At 31.8% G+C, this 21973-nt stretch overlaps 1 protein-coding gene and 1 pseudogene across 3 annotated transcripts in view; both read left to right on the forward strand.

The window, feature by feature from the left end:
- The window catches only part of DYNC2H1 (dynein cytoplasmic 2 heavy chain 1), a 264459-nt gene that overhangs the window by 148352 nt on the left and 94134 nt on the right, over positions 1-21973 (forward strand). For all 3 annotated transcript variants that reach the window (XM_076002468.1, XM_076002469.1, XM_076002470.1), the window contains 7 exons: positions 330-407; positions 1696-1827; positions 2820-2892; positions 12483-12643; positions 13985-14110; positions 17207-17317; positions 21192-21347. In XM_076002468.1, the coding sequence (XP_075858583.1) occupies positions 330-407; positions 1696-1827; positions 2820-2892; positions 12483-12643; positions 13985-14110; positions 17207-17317; positions 21192-21347 (837 nt within the window). The remainder of the gene's footprint in view (positions 1-329; positions 408-1695; positions 1828-2819; positions 2893-12482; positions 12644-13984; positions 14111-17206; positions 17318-21191; positions 21348-21973) is intronic.
- LOC142870631 (large ribosomal subunit protein eL36 pseudogene) lies at positions 2906-12451 on the forward strand (annotated as a pseudogene).

Below are 21973 nucleotides of genomic sequence, written 5' to 3' on the forward strand. Positions count from 1 at the left end.
ACAACAAAGGACTTAGATCATGTTTGAAATGTGAGATATAATTTTAAAAATAACTTTTTGACAGTTTCTTATGACATTTACGTTTTCCTAAAGTTTCATGAAATACTAAGTACAATGAAAAAAATGATTCCAACATTTGTCTAAATAGTTATTTATAACTTAGGTTATATAGAATTTTACCATGGTGACTTGTAAAATGTATAAAAAATAAACAATATATAGAATAAGCATTTTTCAAAATAGTATTCATAAAAATAGCTAGTCAGCTGCTTTTTTTAAACTCTGAATTTTACCAAATATAGTAAGGAAAACAATTGCTTTTATTAAAGGACTCTCAACAAAGAATACGTGATCAACTTCCATCTTGGATAGATCAGGAGAGAAGCTGGGCGGTAGCAACATTAAAGGTATTCCTTTTCTACTAGGAGGGATATTTTGATTTTTTCTATAATCTGAGTTAGTTATGTTGTCACTTTGTATGTGCTATTTATTCATACTTAGATATGAATATGTATGTCTGGATAAAGCATTTTTATATACTTATGTTTGTACTACATGAAGTTCTGTACTTAAGTTATAAATCTTCTAAATTCCTTATTATTTTCAATGAAAATTCTCCATCTATATAGATGTACATTTCTGATCTTATATCCCACTCTTGAAAAAAATTTGGAAAAAGAAAACACTGTTTTAGGTAAAAAAAAAAAATGAGTATGCTTGGAAAAACCTCTGAAAGATGATATTGTTTAAAGTGAATATAGAATGCCAAATAGAAATTTATGAGATAGTAAAGAAGGTTAAAACATTTAGAGGCAAAAGAAGCAACATAATCACAAATAGGGGTGTAAATGAATATGGTTTAGAAAAACATGCTTTGTTAAGAATTTGATATTGTTACCAGAACTGAAAAGATGTTAAAGCTGCAAAGATAAATTTTATTCAAGAGAACTATTGCATTAGGGGGAAAGAGACATCAGTATAGAATTGGGCTCGCTTCTGAATATTGCATGAAGTTAGAATTTATAGCCAAAGAGCAGGGTCTGTGGATGAAAAATTACTAAGAGAAAATGTCAGTGTTAAGTGGGGATTCTGGCTAAATTGATTTTGCAGGATTTTTGCTGGAGGCAGACCAGGGTGATCAGATACCAAGAGTGAGGAATGAAGAATTTTATTGGATATTAATGGTAGGATTCTTGCTATAGTGACTTAGCAAGACTGTTGTTAAAACTGGATACTACAATAAAGGACATGAAGCCCCAATTGAGTCCTAGTCAGAAAGAAAACTCAGAGGAGCCTGACCAAAGTTTTCTCAAAGAGGGTCTTTGTCAATATCAATATGAAGTTTGATATATTTATTGTGGCAATCCTTAAAATTTGTGCCTGATTTTAATGAAGCATTGCTTTTCTCCACCAGGTGGAGATAGCTAGATACAAATGTTTTACATAGAGAAAAGATTTGTTAACTTACTAATGTTGATTTAATACTACTTTGGAAATGTTTTATTTAATTCTGGATTTAACATTGGATGAATCTAGAATATTGTTGCTGACCTACAGATGATTAAACATGCCAACACAAAGTAGAAAATAAATAATGCACAACTATTAATAATTGATTCTTATTTGTTTTTAATTTTTTTAATTATGTATTTATATACACTGTAGCTTACTATATGTGGTTATTTTTATTTTTAGATTGCTCTCCCTAGTCTTTTTCAGACCCTTTGCTTTGAAGATGTAGCTCTGTGGCGTACTTATTATCATAATTCGATGTGTGAGCAAGAGTTTCCATCTGTTCTTACAAAGAAAATTTCCTTATTTCAGCAGGTAAACTTTAGTGTAAATAAATGCAAAAAAGTGTTTAATGTTTTTCTTGTTATTCAGAAGCCATTTAAATGAAAAATTTGCCTTTAGAATATTACTTAACCTTTAATGGCTTATGTGGGGAAGTGTTTTTTGTTTTTGCCCCATTATTCAGACAATTAAATCCCTCGCAAAGTTAACGGGTTGGGCATCTTTCTCTGTAGCTTTTCTTATTTCCTCTGTCTCTAACACAAAGGAGATCTTGCAATAAGAAAAATGTCTTCTAGAAAGAAACTAAAGTACAAATTGTATGGGTTCTGAACTCATTTCTTAGAGTTCTGTCCGAAAAAAGACTTAATAGTGAGAGGAACAGATTTTTTCAGATTCTATTTCAAAATAGAACAGTGAAACCTAATGATAGGTTCCACTCAAGTTTTTTGCTAATGAAAAGACTTTTACTATCCTGTAGAGTAGGGAGCTCTCCAGAAGTTGACGCTGTAGGAAATGACCTTTCCATCTATTTATCTCTTTTCTATGCTGCTGACTGTGGGATCTCCACATTCACCAAATGTGCTGTGAAAAGACAAAAAACAATCCCCAAAAACAACTAAGAAAAAATTCATTTAAAAACTTAAATATCCAGGAATATCACAGATATACATGATTCAGCATAAAGATGGTGATTTGAAAATTTTAGGCAGGATTTCTGGGCCTCTGTTTGCTGTCACCAGAAGTGCCTTACCCACTATTTAGCCCTTTATTAGATCCTGAGGATATATCTAACCTATATTTACTTTTGATGATAGGCTTGAGGAAATAAATGGATTTCAGCAATATTTTGGATATTAAAGAGGTATCTTGGTATATACATATTGTGACAGTCTGAAGCATAATAAATACTATGAAAAATGATATGTTTATATATTTTACTAAGCCTTTGTATAATTAGTTAACATTTACTATTGTTTAATTAAAGGTGTCTTATTCTTTAAAAATATTCTGCATTTTATTTTAAGGTTCTTGTAGTACAGGCTCTAAGACCGGACAGATTGCAAAGTGCCATGGCTCTTTTTGCATGTAAAACTCTGGGTAAGTGCAAGACTTTTCAAGAACTAGACCAATGGACTGAATTATTTGTTTTTAATTTACATTTTATTTTTATGCTGACCTTAGTTTAGAAATGTTATAAGGTTTTTTTTTTAATTCATTCTATTTATTTAACAATCTCTACTTCTTTTAGAAAAACTATTCTCTGTGTTGCATATAACCATATGTAATGTTGAAGTAAATTTGATGCATAATTGACATCCTATATTTAGTAAAGGTATTTGAGGATTTAAAAAATATTTTCTTACAAAAGCATTTTAGATGTTAATATTTGTCCATGATTAGAATTTCAACAAAGGCAAATGTTCATGCCCAAACTGTTCTGCATAAATACTACTTCTAGTCATACCTAAATGAAAAATTTAGACAATTAAAGTAAAATGTATTCAAATATACCATAGTCTTGGAAATAAAGTCTTTAAAATGAATTTTTTTGCAGTATCTAAGGCAAAAAATGGCAATTTGTCTTTTTAATCAGAAACTGCACAACATATTCCTATTAAGCCTTTCAGATAGTATTGCCTAAAGACTTCAAAGTTATCACCCATTTGGAGATAATTCCATTTTTGCAAGAAAAGTTTAGAAAAAAACCATGCCAGGAAAGACTATGAAAAGGATTTTACTTGAAGCACAGAAATCATTGAAGAATCATGGGTTGCTTACCGCGGCAGCCATTGGAGAGCCCAGCTATGGCTTTTGGGCTAACCCATGGCCGGGGGCCTCAACAAGGGCCCTAAGGTGACCAAGAATGTGAGCAAGCCAAAGCACAACTGCCACTGTGGATGCCTCACCAAACACACCAAGTTTGTGTGGGACATGATCCAAGAAGTGTGTGGTTTCATCCCAAATGAGTGATATGCCATGGAGTTGCTCAAGGTCTCTAACAACAAATGGGTCCCCAAATTCATCAAGAAAAGGGTGGGGACACACATCTATGCCAAGAGGGAGCCAGAGGAGCTGAGCGACATCCTGGCCACCATGAGGAAAGCAGCTGCCAAGGAGAACTGAGCCCTCTCCATTCTGTGCACAATAAAACTGTCATAGAAATATAAAAAAAAAAAAAAAAAGAGAGAGAGATCATGGCTCTTTACTATTTCTAAATTGCAGGAGGTTTTAGAATTATGTTGGAAATGAAAAGTATGGCATAGTTAAAATAGTATGCTGACAGTTTTTTAAAAAAAATTTTTTTATTTCTAATTTTTCCACATATATGTATATGAAATTTTATTTAGAAACTTTATTATTAATTATAACTTACATATATTTGAATCAAATAAGACTAACATCATCTGTATATTTTCTCTAAATTAGAATTTCTCATGTAAACAGTCTAGCACAGAGTTCTACGAAATTGAATAAAAATATTGGGCCTTTCCTGCTTATCACTGAAAAACTTTGTGGTACTCTATGTATAATGAATGTTGAATAGTCATTCTCTTATTAGCAGATAAAGCTATATTTGGATTTATCAGGATATTATTTTGAGAAATTGTCTCTTGTCTTCAGATTATCAATTTTATCCTAGTGAACATACTCTTTTATTTAAATTTGGATGTTCATAATGGTTGTACCTAACACTTAACTAATAAAAATCCTACCTAACACTTAACTAATTCTTATTATATGCCAGGTACTAATTTAATACTATATATGTATCAGCTCCTTTAATCCTTATAGGAACCTTATAAAGTAAGTGCTATTTTTATACCCATTTAAATATGAAAAGACAAGATCATACAGCTAATAGATGACAGAATTTAAACCCAACTCCAAAGTCTATGTTCTTATTAAATACTGAAATAGTCAAATTTATTCTCAGATTAGAGAGAGATTATTGGCAGATGGTGATGTAAGTCTCAAACCTTATGTCTATCCTCATTTTAACCTACTATATTAGTTTCCTATAATTGTCATAACAAATTACCACCAACCTTGTGGCTTAAAACAACAGAAATTTATTGTCTCATAGTTCTGGAGAGTAGAAGTCTGAAATCAAGGTGTTGGCAAGGGTATGCTTCCTCTGAAACCTATAGGTCAGTCCCCTCTTGTCTTTTCCTAGAGTCTGGTGGTTTGCTTGCCATCTTTGGTGTTTTGTGGCTTGCCAGTTGCTCAACTTAAATCTCTGCCTTCATTGTCACCTGGCATTTTCCCTGTGTGTGTGTCTTTATATGGCTATCTTCTTGAAGGAACACCAGCCATATTTGATTGAAGTATACTGTACTCCAGTATGACCCCATTAGAAGTTAACTAATTATATCTTCAATGGCTCTATTTCCAAATAAGGTCATATTCTGAGGGACTGGAGTTAGAACTTCAACATATCATTTTTTTGGGAACAATTTAACCCATAACACTTACCAACCCAGCTTTTCATATGACGCCTGTGTTCTGCCTCACCCTCTGTCACGATATGCATGTGCATACACACAAGTATTTTGATCATTTGGTTGATTAGTGATTGGCATATGGAAATGTGTCTTGACATACTTTTTGCTTTCCTTAACTCATGCCTAGAGAGGAAATGTCTCCATTTATTCATCTCTCTTGGAGTGTTGGAGTACTATTCCTTCTACTGCAATCTTGCCCTGGATTTCTTTATTTCGTTATTATACATTCTCCCTCTAGGTGATCTCACCCAATCCCTAGCTTTGAATATCATCTGTAAATTATTGATTCTTATATCTCTTATTTCTAGCTCTAGAATTCTGGGCTAATGTATCCAAATGCTAACTCAGTGTTTTCATATGAATGTCTAATAGCCATCATAAATTTAATGTGAACAATACAGAACATTTGTTTATACCAGCATCCATTCAGTTCAAACCAAAAACCCAAAAGTACAGTCATATGTTGCTTAACAACAAGGGTATGTTCTGAGAAATGTGTCATTAGGCAATTTTGTCCTGCGAATAATATAGAGTGTGTTTACATAAACCTAGGTGGCATAGCCTGCTATACACCTATACTATATGGTATAGTGTGTATTGTTTCTAGGCTACAAGCCTGTACAACATGCTACTACAATGAATACTGTAGGCAATTCCAATACATTGTTAAGTAATTGTGTATCTAAACATAGAAAAGGTAAAAATATGATAATCTTATGGAACCACCATAGTATACATGTCTGTTGTTGACTGAAAAGTTATGTGGCATGTGACTGTAATTCTTTTCTCTTTTTTCCTTACTTCCTATACCAAATCTACCAGCAAATCTTCTTGGTTCCAACTTAAAAACTTATTCCAAATTCACTTTGCCTCGTTACTACCAACCTAATGCAAGCTATCATCTCTCACCTTAATTACTGTTATAGCTTTTATTTGTTGTCTAGATCTGCAGAATATATCTGGAATTAAATCACTTCTCACAACCGCCTCTACTACTTTGTTCAAGCCACTGTCATATGAACAAGATTATTGCCATTCAGACTTCTGTCCTTCTCCACTTCTAATTTATCCTCAACTTAGCAGCTATTTATATTGAAATATAAATGAGATCATATCACTCCTTTGCTCAAACTCTTCTGATGGCATCTCATCTTCCTCAGAATCCTTACGTTGTCTTACAGGGTCTTACCTCTTCTGTTCTTCTGTTTCCCCTCAGATCTCATCTCCTACCACTCCTCACCCTTGCTGAATTCTTTACCAACATAATATCCTTTTTCCTGTTTTTCTAGTGCTTTAAGTGTGTTTCTGGAATATCAGAACACTTGCACTTGGTGTTCCTTCTTCCAAGGGAACTCTACCCTTGGTTATCTTCCTCACTTCTCTGTTCAAATGTCATTTTTCAGGTAAGACTTCCCTCTGCATTTTGTGTAAAATAGGTACTTACCCTCCCCTCAGCTCTCTGTATCTTCCTTTACCTTGTTTATTTTCCTCTGTAACTGTTATTACCATCTGACATATTGTTATCTTTTGTTGTTGTTTATTAATTGTCCTACAACTAGAATATATGCCACATGAAGGAATAAACTTTGTTTTATGGTTGTGTCCCCAATGTCTTAAACAGCTTCTGAAACATACAGGCTCTAGCAGTGTGTGTTACATCAGTGATTACCTTCCTAATTGTCTCTCCCTAGTGTGATTCTTGCTTCCTTTTCAATCCTTTCTCTCCAGAAGGCTGTGTGATGTTTTGAAAACCTATACCAAATCTTTCTTGGATAAAATCTTCAGAGTCTCCTCAAAACATTTAGAATGAAATCAGATTCCTTATCTAGGATTACAAAATCCCACACAGTCTGGCCCTGCCTGAGTGGCCTCATCTAATGCTCCTCTTGCTTACCCACTGTGCTTTAGTGGGCAGAACACCCCTAGGCCCATTGCATGCTCTGTTGCTCTATGTTTTCTCTCCTTTTCTTTTTATGAATGGTCTCTCTGCAACAGTCTGATGTCAGCTTAAAAATCTGCATTTTCAGAGGTGTCTTATAGGCCAGTACTTCAGCCTGACTTAATTCTCTGCATAGCACTTGTCATTATCATATATATTTCTGGCTTCTCTATTTATTGCCTGTTTCTATAACTTGTTTGAAAGTTTAAGTAAAATGAGACAATTTTTAGAGAAGTTCTTAAGGGTTTATTCTTTTTCCACCTACTTAGTCTTTAAAATATGGTCTTTGTGCTACATTGCATATGACCTTTTATTGATTTTGTAGTCTGAAATCTCTATCAACTCTTCAGAATACTTCTGTTATGGTATTATTTCATCTCCAGGTCAAATGATGTTTAAGGTTTAATGGCATTAACTGAAAACCTCATGATGTTCACATTTTATATTCAAATGCTTTGAAAGTTTAATATACTTCTAAAACCATACCATCTATTTCTAAGCAAAAATTATATTTACTGTTGCATGGGTGGATAACTGTATTTGGTCAAGTAGCTTTATTAACATGGTCTTTATGTAAAAGTGGAGTTTTTATTGTATGAATAAGTTTTAAAAATTCAAATTGCTAGAGAACGAAAAGCACTTACATCTTTAATCAAATTCTAGAGATTTGATTTCAAATGTAATTTCTCAAGCATCATTCATATGGAAAGATTTATTAAGTTTTAGCAATCCTTTTTATAAGCTTTAAAATATTAAGTAACTTATAAAGATGTGTTTATGAAAGTAGTTTTGCTTTGAAGATTTAAGTTAGTATAGCAATCCTCAAAGCTTTTAGAGATACCTATTTAATATATTTATACAAAGCAAGACTTAATATACTAGCAAAATCTCCTACATTACTTTTTAAAAATAGTGGTTACCAGATGCAAATATTCTGACTTCCATAATTCTGGTTTAATTTTGGCTTTTAAAAAAACTATTATGAGCAGGATATTATGCTATGTATATTGAGGCATCGAGAATAAAAAAAGTTATGCTTCCATAAGGTGTTGTGGTAACTACAGAAACCAGAAACCCTTAAAACTTCTTCATCAAAAAGGTTTTTTTTTTTGAGCCATGCAACTTTTCTAGTTTTGTAATCCTTACCTCTCTTATCCGTGATATCATCTCCTCCTATGCACCTTGTTTCCATAGCTCAATCTGTCTTGTAAAGTCTGTGTCTAAAGGCAAAGAAAGACATTAGGATATGTGTAATTATATTCTATTGCTCCCACAAATGTATCAGTTTTAAACAAGACCCATTTATTATGTTTTGTGGGTCAGAAGTCCGGTGGGCTCTCCAGGTTGCTCTGCTTTAAGTCTCACAAGGCTAAATCCATGTTTGCCATTAGAGCTTTTATTGGGAGCCTCTGTGTAGAATCCGCTTTCAGACACATTCAGGTTCACCCCCATGTGGTTGTAGGGCTATGGTCTCCATTTTCTTTCTGTCATTTGGTGTCATTCTCAGCTTTTAAAGGCCAGTTGTGTTCTTGGGGTATAGTCCCCTTCCTCCATCCTCAAAGCCGGCACTAGTAGATTGGTTCCTTCTCATGCTTCCCATCTCTGACTTCAGCTCTGCCTCATCCCATCTGCTTCTCTCTTCTGCCACATTTTGGTGACTCTAATGGGAGAAACTTCTCCACTTTTAAGGGGTCAAGTGATTAGATTGGCCTATTTGAATAACACGGGATAATCTTCTTACTTTAAGTTCTCTAACCTTAGTTATATCTGCCAAGTCCCTTCACAGAAGTACCTAGTTTAGTGTTTGAATAACCAGGGCTTAGAAATCTTGAAAGAGATATCATTAGATTTCTGCCTACCAAAAAATATTTAACTCTTGTTTCTTTCTAGTTTTGAGTATCCATTTACAACGAATATTTTCCCATTTAATTGGTTCGTGTATATTGGGTTAGGTAGTGGTTGTTGGTTTTCCTTCTTTTTATTGATGTTTGTGTTACATTTTTAGAGTTGTCTTTTCATTTTAATGAGGGAAAGAATTTTTTATTCTTAATGCTTATCAGTCCTTTGTTGGGGAGGATGAGATGAACAAGGAAGAATGAATCTATTATATTTACTACCTATAGTAGTTTGATACTAATTTGCCAATAGGTACCTGAAAAATGCAGGAATATTTTTTTCCTTATAACCTGCAAATTGTTTACTGTTTATTATCTCAGTATTTTATCTGAGTAAAATTAAATACAGTGAAGGTCTAAATTATGCTGTGTATTTTGAGCCATCGACTCATTTTTAGTTTTTTTTTCTTTTGAAAGAAATGCTATATTTATTTTAAAGACCATAGTCAAAATGTAAGATTCCAGTGATTTACAATAGTTTTACACAGCTAATTCACAGTGCAGTTGACTTTTTTGGCTATCTAACTTTATTAAGTAGTTTTGAATGGATTCACACAATTCTAATGATATCGTGAGTCAAAATTACTTGGGTTAATAAAACCAATTATTTTACATATGTTTTTTAATTTTAATTTCTTTTATTCATTTGCAACAGAGCCTTTCTCTGTTGCACAGCCTAGAGTGCAGTGGCGTCCTCGTAGCTCACTGCAACCTCAAATCCTGGGCTCAAGTGATCTTCCTGCCTCTGCCTCCCAGAGTGCTAGGATTGATTACAGCCATGAACCACCACACCCAGCCCAAAGCAATGATTATATATAGAGAGACTCAGTTCACTTAAAGTGCAATGAAAATTTTATTGGAGTTTTGTAGGCAGGACACCTCTCCTCTAATTCCAAATAACATGAATATAACCTGTGTTATTTTAAATGGTAAGGTATTTGCCACGATTTTTTTGTCTAATCTAGAATGTTCCATTGCTTTGAAATATTGTATAATATGAATTAATGGATATATGTTTATATCCCATGGGATTTTAAAATCAGAAGTTGTATTAATAATTGAATATAGGCTCTTAATATAAAATGGTAGAAAAATATAATTTCTCCCCTCATGAAGTTTACAGTCCATATTTGTTAAATTAACAGATAACATAATCTTGATTTTAACTCTTTAAAGACAGTTTTTATATTTGCATATATTTTCCAAATAAAACACATTTTAGTCAGTAGTTATATGAGAATATTGTCATATATATTTTTACATATTTTTATCATATAATACTAATTAAAGGATTATCAGGAGATACACAAGAATAAAGATAAGAAACACTTTTATTAATCCATCATTCAGAGATAATCATTAACATTTCAATGTACACCTTTCTATTCTTTTTATGCACATATATGTGTATACATTACAGCATGGCATCATGGTGCCTACTCTGTTGAAAAATCTGCATTTTCTAAAATTAACTTTTACCTCGACATTTTTATAGCTTCAGTTCCATTGTATGGCTATCAGAAATTACTCAGTATAAGACTCTTGTTGTTAGAAAGTTAATTTCTTCCCCCCAGTTTTTATCTAATATCAACAGCTGCAATGAAAGTCCTTGTGTATGCTTCTTTATCCATATCCTGAATTATTTCTTAAATTCATTATTATAATTTTAATTGCTGAGTGAAGGCCATGCACATTTTAAAGACTTTTGATACATTTTATTAGAAAATATATTTAATTGGTTTGGAATGCTTATTGAGTTTATGAATAAATAAATGAATGTTTGAAAATATTTCTTATTACATTGTCACAAGTACACAAGAAAAAACTGGATAATTGGTTAAAATTTAGTTAAAAATGAATTTATAAAATATGCCTCTAGAAGCAGCCCATCAATTTTAAATGGCTGCTAGAATATATTTCACTTGATACTAGGAATTTCACCTGATATTAGGACTATTCTGTGTTTGGATCTTCTTACTTATCATTATGGGTTACCATTGTGAGGAATAGTGGAGGGTGTTTTAGTATGAAATGTGTCTTTTCAGATTGATTATCTAGAAATGCCTTTTTGGACTCATCATGATGGTATTGAATTCATATTTTAAAGTATTTGCTACAGAATTCTTTAAGAATGTCTATTTTTAAGGTGCAATACTGTCTATTCATTCCCACTGTTGAGGATATGTGGAAGCCCTTCTTGCCTGTGTAGTCATTCTGTAGTTATTCTATTCTCTCAAGTTTCCCTTTATTTTTAAACTCATGTGTCACAGTCTTTTTAGCTCAATTCAAACAAGTATAGTTTTAATTATTAATTGAAATGTGCCTTTTTCATCTTAGCTTTTATTAAATCAATTAATAGTAGAAACACTCAAATTTTAGCAGATGAGATTTGAATATAATAGCAAAATTATAATTTCTTATCTGAATAGGACTTTATAGTTTATGTAGAGTTACAGAGTAGAAAAAGCACAGGCAAATTGTATTTGAATGCAGTTAGCAGTTTGGTGCCCTATGGCAGGATATTCAATTTCTTTCAGTATTAGTTTTCTTATACATTGTATGCTTTAGATAGCAGATAAATAAAGTACCTGGTAAAATGCTTAGCTAGCATAGTGTAGGTGATGGATAAATGGAATTTATTAATATTATAATTACTGTATCTTATTTTGCCCCCCCCCCCAAAGGACCTGTGGATTGCTTTATTCCTGTTTACAATTGAGGAAACTGAGACACCGTGCATTTTAGAGATTTGCATAGAGTCATTCAGCTAACAAATATAAATTGATAGCTATGTATTTCTGGCTTCAAACTAAGCATGCTTTTCACTCTTTATACTACTTTTTCTGCCTTAACACATAGGAGTAAGAAGTAACTTTTTATGCAATATCATGACAGTGAAATTGTTTACCTAGATTATGAGAAATCTGATTCCCCATATGCATGGCACAGAGTGTGCACTCAGCTATCATGTAAATTAATGAATTGTATTCATGATATATATATTAATAGATGGAAGGTTGGGTTCAGTCTTCTCTTGTAGAGAGAGAATTGTAAATTGAGATCGCAGTGCTGCCTATGTATTTTTTCAGGTGTTAAATATGGTAATCAGGGTACCTACCTCATCATTGTAATGATTAGATGATACCATACATGGAAAACATTTAGAAAAATGCCTGGCACCTTAAGCATTCAATAAATGTTAGCTATTAGTAGTATTTGAATGACTCTACAGTGAAAAAAACTTTATATGACATCATAATTCACCTAGGTATTCTCTATTATATAATTTTACTAGACTTTTTAATGATGCATATTGTTTTTTATTTTTAATTCTTTTATTATATCTTTTAGGATTGAAAGAGTTGTCCCCACTTCCTCTAAATCTCAAACGTTTATACAAAGAGACACTAGAAATTGAACCCATCTTGATAATTATTTCTCCGGGAGCTGATCCTTCTCAGGAACTTCAAGAGCTTGCTCATGCTGAAAGAAGTGGAGAGTGTTATCACCAGGTAAGTAGATATTGCCCTGCTAATGCTATTCCTCCCACATTTTATCCCATTAGTGAAATGGACATTTTTGTCATGATATGCCAAATAATGCCCTAAAAGGCACCCATGTCCTAATTTTCAGAACCTGTGGATATGTTATCTTACTTGGCAAAAGGAACTTTGCAGATGTAATTAAACTAATGACCTTGAGTGGGAAAAATTATCCTGGGTTATCCAGGTGGGTCCAATATAATCACAAGGGTTCTTATAGAAGAGAGACAGGTGAGTTAGAGTGAAGATAGGAGATATGATGATGGAACTAGAGGTCAGAGAAGAGAGCGGACGCAAGATGTTACACTTCTAGCTTTGAAGATGGCAGAGGGAGCCACAAGCAAAGAAATGTAGGTGGCTTCCAGAAACTGGGAAAGGGCAGGGATGAATGCTGTCTTAGAGTTTCCAGAAAGAACACAGCTTTGTACTACCTTTATTTTCAAACCCAAACACCTTGATTTTAGACCAGTGAGACTTATGATTTCCAGAAATCTAAGATAATAATTTGAGTTAAGGCACTAAATTTGTGTTAAATTTATTAGAGTAGCAATAGTAAACTAATATATTTGCTTAAATTTGGGGAATAAATTTTAAAATTTTACTTAATTTTATACTAAATGACAATAATGTTTACCTGTAGTTTCTTTACCTGAAGTGAAAGAAATGCATTAAGTATTTTAAGTAAAATTTATCTAGTGTAACACCATTTTTTCTTCCTGAGTGTAGGAGCTTTTCTTTGTTCAGATTTCCCACATTTCTCAATTCAGTTTGAAAATCAAATTTATTAATTTACCCTTAAGTTCTGACAAGTGAATAAACCTTTTTACTGTGAAAATAATTAATAATCATTTAAAAAATACCCATACTTTACAGCAACCAAAAATTGAAGTAAGAATTTTACAAGGAACAGTATAAATAGAAGATAGTAAAATAGCAGAGCTGTTAGGCTCAGTTGTGCAGGTTTTGCATTGACTAACTCTAAGGAGTTTCATTCAATCATAGTTATAGTAGATTAGAATATTCATTAAGATAATATTTGGTTATCAATGAGGTGTCTTAAGGAAGAGGAGCCCTTTTCTAAAGGTTGTACCTGTTAACAGTGACTTTGGCAGGAAGATTAAACTATTCAAATAAACTTCTAATTATTTAATGTTCTTGGAGAAGATGATTAATTTCTGGTGTTTGCTTCTTCGAAATTTAATATTAAAGCCAGCTGAGTAGGTTTAGGGATTATTATTATTGAATCTCTTATAATGTTATGTTACATGTAGGCAGATCTGGAATTTTTGTTTTCTGTTTTTGTTTTTGCAGGTTGCCATGGGTCAAGGTCAAGCTGACTTAGCAATTCAAATGCTGAAAGAATGTGCCCGAAATGGAGACTGGCTCTGTTTGAAGAACTTACATCTTGTGGTATCTTGGCTACCAGTTCTGGAAAAGGTAGATTCAGATAAATACCGTATAAATATTATCTAATATACTGAATTCAGTAATCTCCAAGGAATATCAGCATTAAAATCTGTCATACATTATTTATGATTTTAAATTAGTCTTAGAGAAATCATTTTAAGTTTAAGTATTTCCTTAAATATGTACAATTGTGCAAAACAAGTTGTTAACAGAAAGTCTATAAAAATCTCTCTATTAAAGGCATATAAGAGAAGCCAAGAAATTTTTAATCAGGATTGACAGGGAAATTCAGAGAATTTTTCCAAAAGAAAAATAGGAAGATGCTTTAAAAGATTATATAAGACCTATTTATATGATTCTTTTTATGCTCTTGATCTCTTAATCTGTACAGGGAGAAAGGATATAGTGGAGTGTCAGAAGGAACCTCAGAACTTCCTAGGTGCTAAGGACGCTAGAATGTAAACTGAAGCCAACACTTCATTTACCTCAATTAGCCACAGGAGGAAAGTAACCTTAAGACAGAATAAATCACTGGATAGGTTTCAAATGCAAACCTGTGTTTAAGTCTGGTGCTCATTTAAGAAAGATGAATATAGTCTTGGGTACTTAGAGATGACTCTGAAGAGAAGATGTTCCTAGAGGGCCGAATGGGATTTAGCTATTTGTAGGTAAAGAGTAACATGGTTAATTCCAGCAGCACAAGTATAGAGATACAGTGTTGGGGATGTGCATGCCTATTACAAGAAATGAAAAGATGTCTTCGACAGTACTAGAAGGGCTTTGTAGGACAGTGTAGGGAAATGGAGTTAGATGGCAAGGTTATAAAATACCCTGATAACTGTGCAGGAGATTTTGGAGTTTTTGTCCTGGGACTTAGCCAAAAGAAGTCTTTAACTTGAGAGTTAGTAATTAATTTGTCTGGTAGAAGTAGTATATAGAGTATAGAGTAGATTGAGGAGGTTCTAGCCTAGTTGTGAGGTGCTTAAAATCTTTGCAGTCCTAATAAATATATAAAAAGTCCTAAATAAATAAAATCGTAATAAATTTGTGCATTCCTATAGAATAGACCCAAACAAAATAGAGTATACTGATGAAGGTCCTAGCCTAGTTATGAGGTGTTTAAAATTTGTACAGCCTTAATAAATTGGCAACTACAGCACCTTAGCAAATAGGTAATCAATAAACCTTGAAATGAGTTAATGAGTGAATTAATGAATTTATGAACCATGATGATTCATTACTTGTAATCAAAAAAAGATAATAGTTGTTGAAACTGAAATATATATGAATAGTCATGTGATTTTCTTACAGTTTTCTTTAAAAATCAGTAATGTGGGGCCAGGCATGGTAGCTTATGCTTGTAATCCTAGCACTTTGGGAGGCGGAGGAGGAAGGATCACTTGAGGCCAGGAATTCAAGACCAGCCTGAACAAGAGTGAGACCCTGTCTCTACAAAAAAATACAAAAATTTTCTGGACGTGGTAGCATTTGCCTGTATTCCTAGCTACTTAGGAGGAGGCTGAGGCAGGAAGATTGCTTGAGCCCAGGAGTTTGAGGTTGCAGTGAGCTGTGATGATGCCACTACATTTTAGCCTGTGCAACAGAGTGGGATCCTGTCTCAAAAAATCAATAATGTGTGAAAATGTAAAATCCATATCTGATGTATCTTATGTTTTAAAACATGTGAAGACGACCAGCCAATACTTGAATCCTGCTTTCTGTTCCAAACGGTTGATTGATAGCTCTTAATCTGTGTGAAATGTAATTATACCTTGAAAACATACTTAATTAGAACTTTTTGAAAAATATAGAGTAGATTATAATACAAAATTTTAAAAAAAACAATTGCTTATTTGCTTTTGTCTTGGAAAGTTTGGATGAGCTGTTTGGGTTATAAATTTATAAATTTATTATAAATTCAACTATATCCTAAACGTATTATTCCTTTTATCTTTTAAATTGTTTTTTAAATGTGGTAACCCAAAGAAAATTTTTATATAAACTTTACATTTTGAAATCCTAAAGTGTAAATACATTTCATCATTTACAATTTAAAGCAAGAACAATATTTTTATCGCCATTTTTTTACCATTGTTTGGTCATCTTAAGTCTACATTTCACATGATGTTAAATGAATGTGTCAGATGTAATTCATATTAAAATAAGTTTTATACTTTTCTTTAGAGCTATCACATTTTTCTTGTGTCATTCATTCAGTTTAAAGATACTTGCTGAATACGATAAAACCCAGGCATTATGCTGCATGCTGGCTAAATATAGCATTTGTAACTGCTCTCAAGGAACTTAGTTTAGAAGAGACAGTCACATTAATAAATAACTATATTGTGGTATGATGAATACTATAGAAGAGAATTTACAAAATGACATGGTGATTAATTCTGCTTGGGATTGTGGTAGTGAAGAGTTGTAGAAGATATTCCCCTAAGACATGATATTTAAATTATATTTTGACAGATGAGTAAGAAGTTTTCAGGTTACAAAGAGAATAATAGGCAGAAGAAATACAATGAGTAAAGACAGGCATGAAAATCTGAATAAATGACTGAAGTGTACAGTATAAAGGGCATGGGCAGATGAATTTGTATGGTGTGAAGTTTCAAATTCATATTATAGGCAATAAGTGCTACTAAAAATTGTGAAAAAGGAGACCAATATCATATAACTATGTTGAAGCATGGATTGAACCAATGAGAATGTGAAGGCCTATAGATGGCTGGTAGTTTAGGCATAGTACTTGTAGAAGCACTTATTTGTACTTATTATGTAGCAGGTACTATTTTAGCATTTTATACAATCCTATGTGGTAGGTTTTATCATTCTTGTTTAGAGATGGTGTACATCAAAGAACCCACAGATCACACAGCAAATTAGTGGAAAAGTTTGGCTTTCAACCCAGTCTACCTTTGCTCTGGGTCCAAGTTCTCATTTATTATACTAAGTTAGTAATAGAAAAGATAAAATTTACAGGAAATGTAATCAGAACATTGAGAAATATATCAGAATGTCATAGAATAGATTTTGTAAGGAAAAGTTGTTAATAATGGATTGATAAAAGGGAAATTGATATGTATATTTAAGTAGTTTTTTATTGTTTTTGTAAACAAGGAATTGAATACTCTTCATCCTAAAAATACCTTTCGTCTTTGGCTCACTGCAGAAGTTCATCCCAACTTTACTCCTATCTTACTACAGTCAAGTTTGAAAATAACATATGAGGTAAGAAGATTTAAAACTTGGATCACTAGTTGTATGAGAGCAGTAATCTATACATGCCTTCTAAAGCTTTGTAAACAACCATCTGTTATACAAAACACATAACTTCTTTTATATTTAGATGAAGTATAATATACATAAATGATAAGGTGATAGAAAAATTCATTTAAATCTTTTCAAATTTTATTACAATATCTGTTTTTCATTTTTATTGTGGTATAACATAAAATTTACCATCTTAAGCATTTTTAAGTGTACAGTACAATACCATTAACTATATGCACATTGTTGTCAATAGATGTCTGTAACTTTTTATCTTGCAAAACTGAGATTCCATATCCATCAAACAGCAACTTCCATTGCCCCCTCTCCACGGCGCCTGGCAACCACCATTCTACTTTCTGTTTCTAAAGTTTGACTACTTTATTTTTTATTTATTTATTTATTTATTTATTTTACCATTCAGTCAAAATCTTTTTATTACAGAGATAATATAGCATCTGTAACTTTGTACTTTGTTGTGGGGGGGGGAATAACACATGGGAAGAAAATAATTTAGATACTTCCTTTAGTAGAATGATGTAGTATTTACCTTTTTGTAACTGGCTTATTTCCTTTACCATAATGTTCTTAAGTTTTATCCATGTTTTTATGACAGGATTTACATAAGACTGAATAATAATATTTCATTGTATATATATACCTCATTTTCTTTATTCATCCATCAGTGTATACTTAGGTCTTCTACTTCTTGGCCATTTTGAATAATACGATGAAAATAGGTAAGCACAAATCTCCTCAAGATCTCATTTTCAATTATTTTTGATATGTACTCAGAAGTGGAATTGCTGGATCATATGATAATTCTGATTTTTTGAGGACTTCTATACTGTTTTGCATAGTAGCAGCACCATTTTACATTCCCACTAACACTGCACATTTTCTCCACATCCTCACCAATACTTTGCTATGTGGTGGTGGTGGTTTTAATAGCAGTCATCTTAATGGATGTAAAGTGATATTTCACTGAGGTTTTGATTTGCATTTCTCTGATGATTAGTGATTTGAGCGTCTTTTCATATACATGTTGGGCACTTGTATATCTTCTCTGGAGAAATGTCTATTCAAATTCGTTGCCCATTTTTTATTAGATTATTTGGTTTTTTGTTGTTGAGTTGTAGGAGTTTGTTATATATTCTGGTTACTGACCTCTTATCAGATAGGTGGTTTGCAAATATATCCTCCCATTCTGTAAATGGGGGAATATATTTTTACTCTTATTGTTTTCTGCACAGAAGTTTTTAAGTTTGATGTCCCATTTGTCTGCTCTTGCTCTTTTTGTCTGTGCTTTTGGTGTCTTATCTAAGAAGTCATAACCACATCCAACATCCTGAAGCTTTTCTTCTAGGAGTTTATAGTTTCAGGTCTTATGTTTAGGTCTTTAGTATATTTTGAGTTAATTTTTGTATATGATATAAAGTGAAGGTCTAACTTCATTTTTTTATATGTGGATATCCAGTTTTCATATCATTTGCTTTTGACATACCTTAGTAAATTAGATTTTCAGTCCGTCCTTCCTTTTCTTCCATCCTTCTAATGTATAATACCAGGTAGATCTACCCCAAACCTGATATATCTAAACCTAATGTGTTTGTAATGATATTTTATAGCTCATCAAAATCATAAATAAACTTAATAAACATAAATAAAGCTGAGTTAAAACTTTTAAATACTGGTAAAGGAGATTCTGCTTGCATTTTCTCTCAATTTTTAGAAACTTTTCTCTTTGATCTTTTTTCTGAAGAAAACTATCATCTTAGTGTTTGTAACTACCTGTTATTTTAGATCAGTACTACTTTTATTTTTAATCTGAAGGTGATAGTTTCAGGAAGAAAAGGATAAGTATTAATCCAGGAATGCAAAGATGATTAAATATTGGAAATATGTTCATGAGTGAATATCATTATAAGGTCTAGTAAGAAAGCACCATTTCAGAAACTTTTCCTGCTGCTTTCCAAATATACCCTTCTACTAATCTATATTCTAGAACTGGATTGTATGATTCATGATGGCAGGTGCCACTTTTTTGCTTGCTTTTTTGAACTTATTATATAATATCTGACATGTAAGAGGAACTCAGTAAATATTTCAGTAATGAAGAATTAATACACTAGGGAAATTGTTCCTTGAATGTTTTAACTTAATGTGCAACCTTCTCCAGAATCTTTTTAGGAGGTAATTTGATTGTACTTTTATGGAAATTTTCAATTTGTTTTGAATTATTAGTGAATTTATTTTTCTGTTTCTTGAATCAATGTAAATAATTTTAACTATCCTAGGAAATAGTGCAATTTATTGAGATGTTCAAACTTATTGCTGTGCATGTTTGTATATATATGTGCAAACATATACATATTATTTTTAAAAATTGTTAAATCCATTTCATTCTTTTTTGTTCTTTTTTGGTTGTCAGAATTGTTTTAAATTTTTTTCCATATGATACCATACTTATGAGTTTACTTTTTTCTCATTCTTTTTTATTCATTGAATTTTCTGCCTTTTTTCTGTATTTTTTCCTTCCTGATATTTTCTTTAGATTTTTATTTGCTTTCATTCATTGCTTTCATTCCTGATTTCTTAAGTTGAATACAATTGCTTTATATTTACTTGCATGAATACTGAAACTATTCTAAGTCTGTGAATTTGAAGTTGAATATAACTTTGACTTTAGTTCATAATTTTATCTCAAAAACATATGTTTTTGTTATTTTTCAAGTAGTCTGTATTTGTATGTGACTTATTAATTTGCATGATCTTTAGTACAGTGCCTTTAAGAAAAATTAAGTTGTTTGGTTTCCTACTAATGTCATGTTTTATTGACTAGTGCTCAAAAAATTTGGCCTAGTCTGTGATAATTTTTTATAAATGTTTCATAAATGTAAAAAGCTTTCATTTTAAAAGTATAAATTTGATACTTAGTACTTCAATAGTATATTTTTATTTTAAACAAAAAAGTCTTTTTATTTAAGAAATAAAAGACATCAGTAAGGCCTATATTGCCTATTTTTTTTGTAGCAGGCATTCTGAAAGTATTGATTTGAATTATATTTTTTCATTTTATGTTAGAAAACATTTTGGAAGAAAGATTTTCATTTTAAAACAGGCTATTAAAATAACATGGACAGAAAATTCCACGTTATATATGTATTTTTTATGTTGGAATTCTTTGGGGGGGGCTTATTTTGCTATTTTTCCAGTAAATTGAAAATTTTCTTTTATCATTTAAAAATATGATATAAACATGTCTTATGCATGTGGATGAACTTTTTTTTAGTACTAGTCCAATATACAATTTCAGTTCTTGGGTTTGTATTTGTGTTTATAAGCCTTGCAATGTTAGGTAATACCCATTTTAACTTTGGACTAATGTACAAGGAAGATTAGTTTGATATTATATGTAAATGCTATGTCGAAGACCTCATGGAAATTGGCAATTAGTGAGGAAAACTGACATTAAATGCAAGCACCTGCCCTATAACAATTAATATCATATTATAAATTATAAATAATTTTATTTCAGTAAAATCCTAAATGATTACATAAAACTAACTTGGTTATTTTGAATATTATTCGTTGTGTAGATTTTTTAATTTTAAAAATTATTTTGTATTTATAATTGAGATGAACTGTTGTATATATAAGAAGGAGTTTAAAATTAGTTTTATATTTGTACATTTTAAAATAATGTAATAAAATAAGTCAAACTTGGGAAGTAGTAGAAAATTTTCTTCAAAACACATTCTCAAATATGTTAAATACTGATTTATTTCATTTGTAAGATTTTAGCAATAGGAGATCTATTAATTTTTCTCTTTAGTCACCTCCCGGTTTAAAGAAGAATTTAATGCGTACTTACGAGTCTTGGACTCCTGAGCAAATTAACAGAAAAGATAATATACACCGAGCGCAGGCTCTCTTCAGTTTTGCATGGTTTCATGCTGCATGTCAAGAAAGAAGAAATTATATTCCACAAGTAAGTAGAACATGTCTTGGATGTATTTTAAGCCTTACATTTTTTTTATTTTAGAATTTTTTACAATTTAGTATAAATAGCTAGGATTAATCATAATTTGGCTCATGACTTGTAAATTTATATCTCCAATCTGATCTTTTCTGGCTAATCTTCTAGACAGTATATAGTTACCTACTTTACATTTCATTGAATTAAAGTATTAAGAACAATTCATGACCCATCATAAGGCCTCAGTGAGTGTTAGGTATTGCCATGGTTTATGATTCTCAGACATCTTAAATTAAAAAAACTGAATTCCCATACCAATTTTTTCTTTAGTATACCCTTTTCAGAAAAAGGCATGGATATCCCTCTGCTTCAAGTGAAAAACCCAGGAGTTGTTGTTGATATATTTTGTTTCTTAGCTTTCTTATCCAATCCATTATCAACTTTTATTGATTCTGCTTCCAAAATATAACTCAAATGTGTACACTTCACCATTTTTTCCAACCCCATGACCTCTCACCTGTATTGACTTTCTGAGCTAGGCTTCTAACTGTTCTTCCTGCTTTTTGCATTTAGCAGCCAGAATTATCCTTCTAATATATAAGTTTGATTAGTTCATTACTTTGCTTTAAAAGATGCAT

Source organism: Microcebus murinus, chromosome 4 (genome assembly GCF_040939455.1).
Source record: "Microcebus murinus isolate Inina chromosome 4, M.murinus_Inina_mat1.0, whole genome shotgun sequence".
NCBI lineage: Eukaryota > Metazoa > Chordata > Mammalia > Primates > Cheirogaleidae > Microcebus > Microcebus murinus.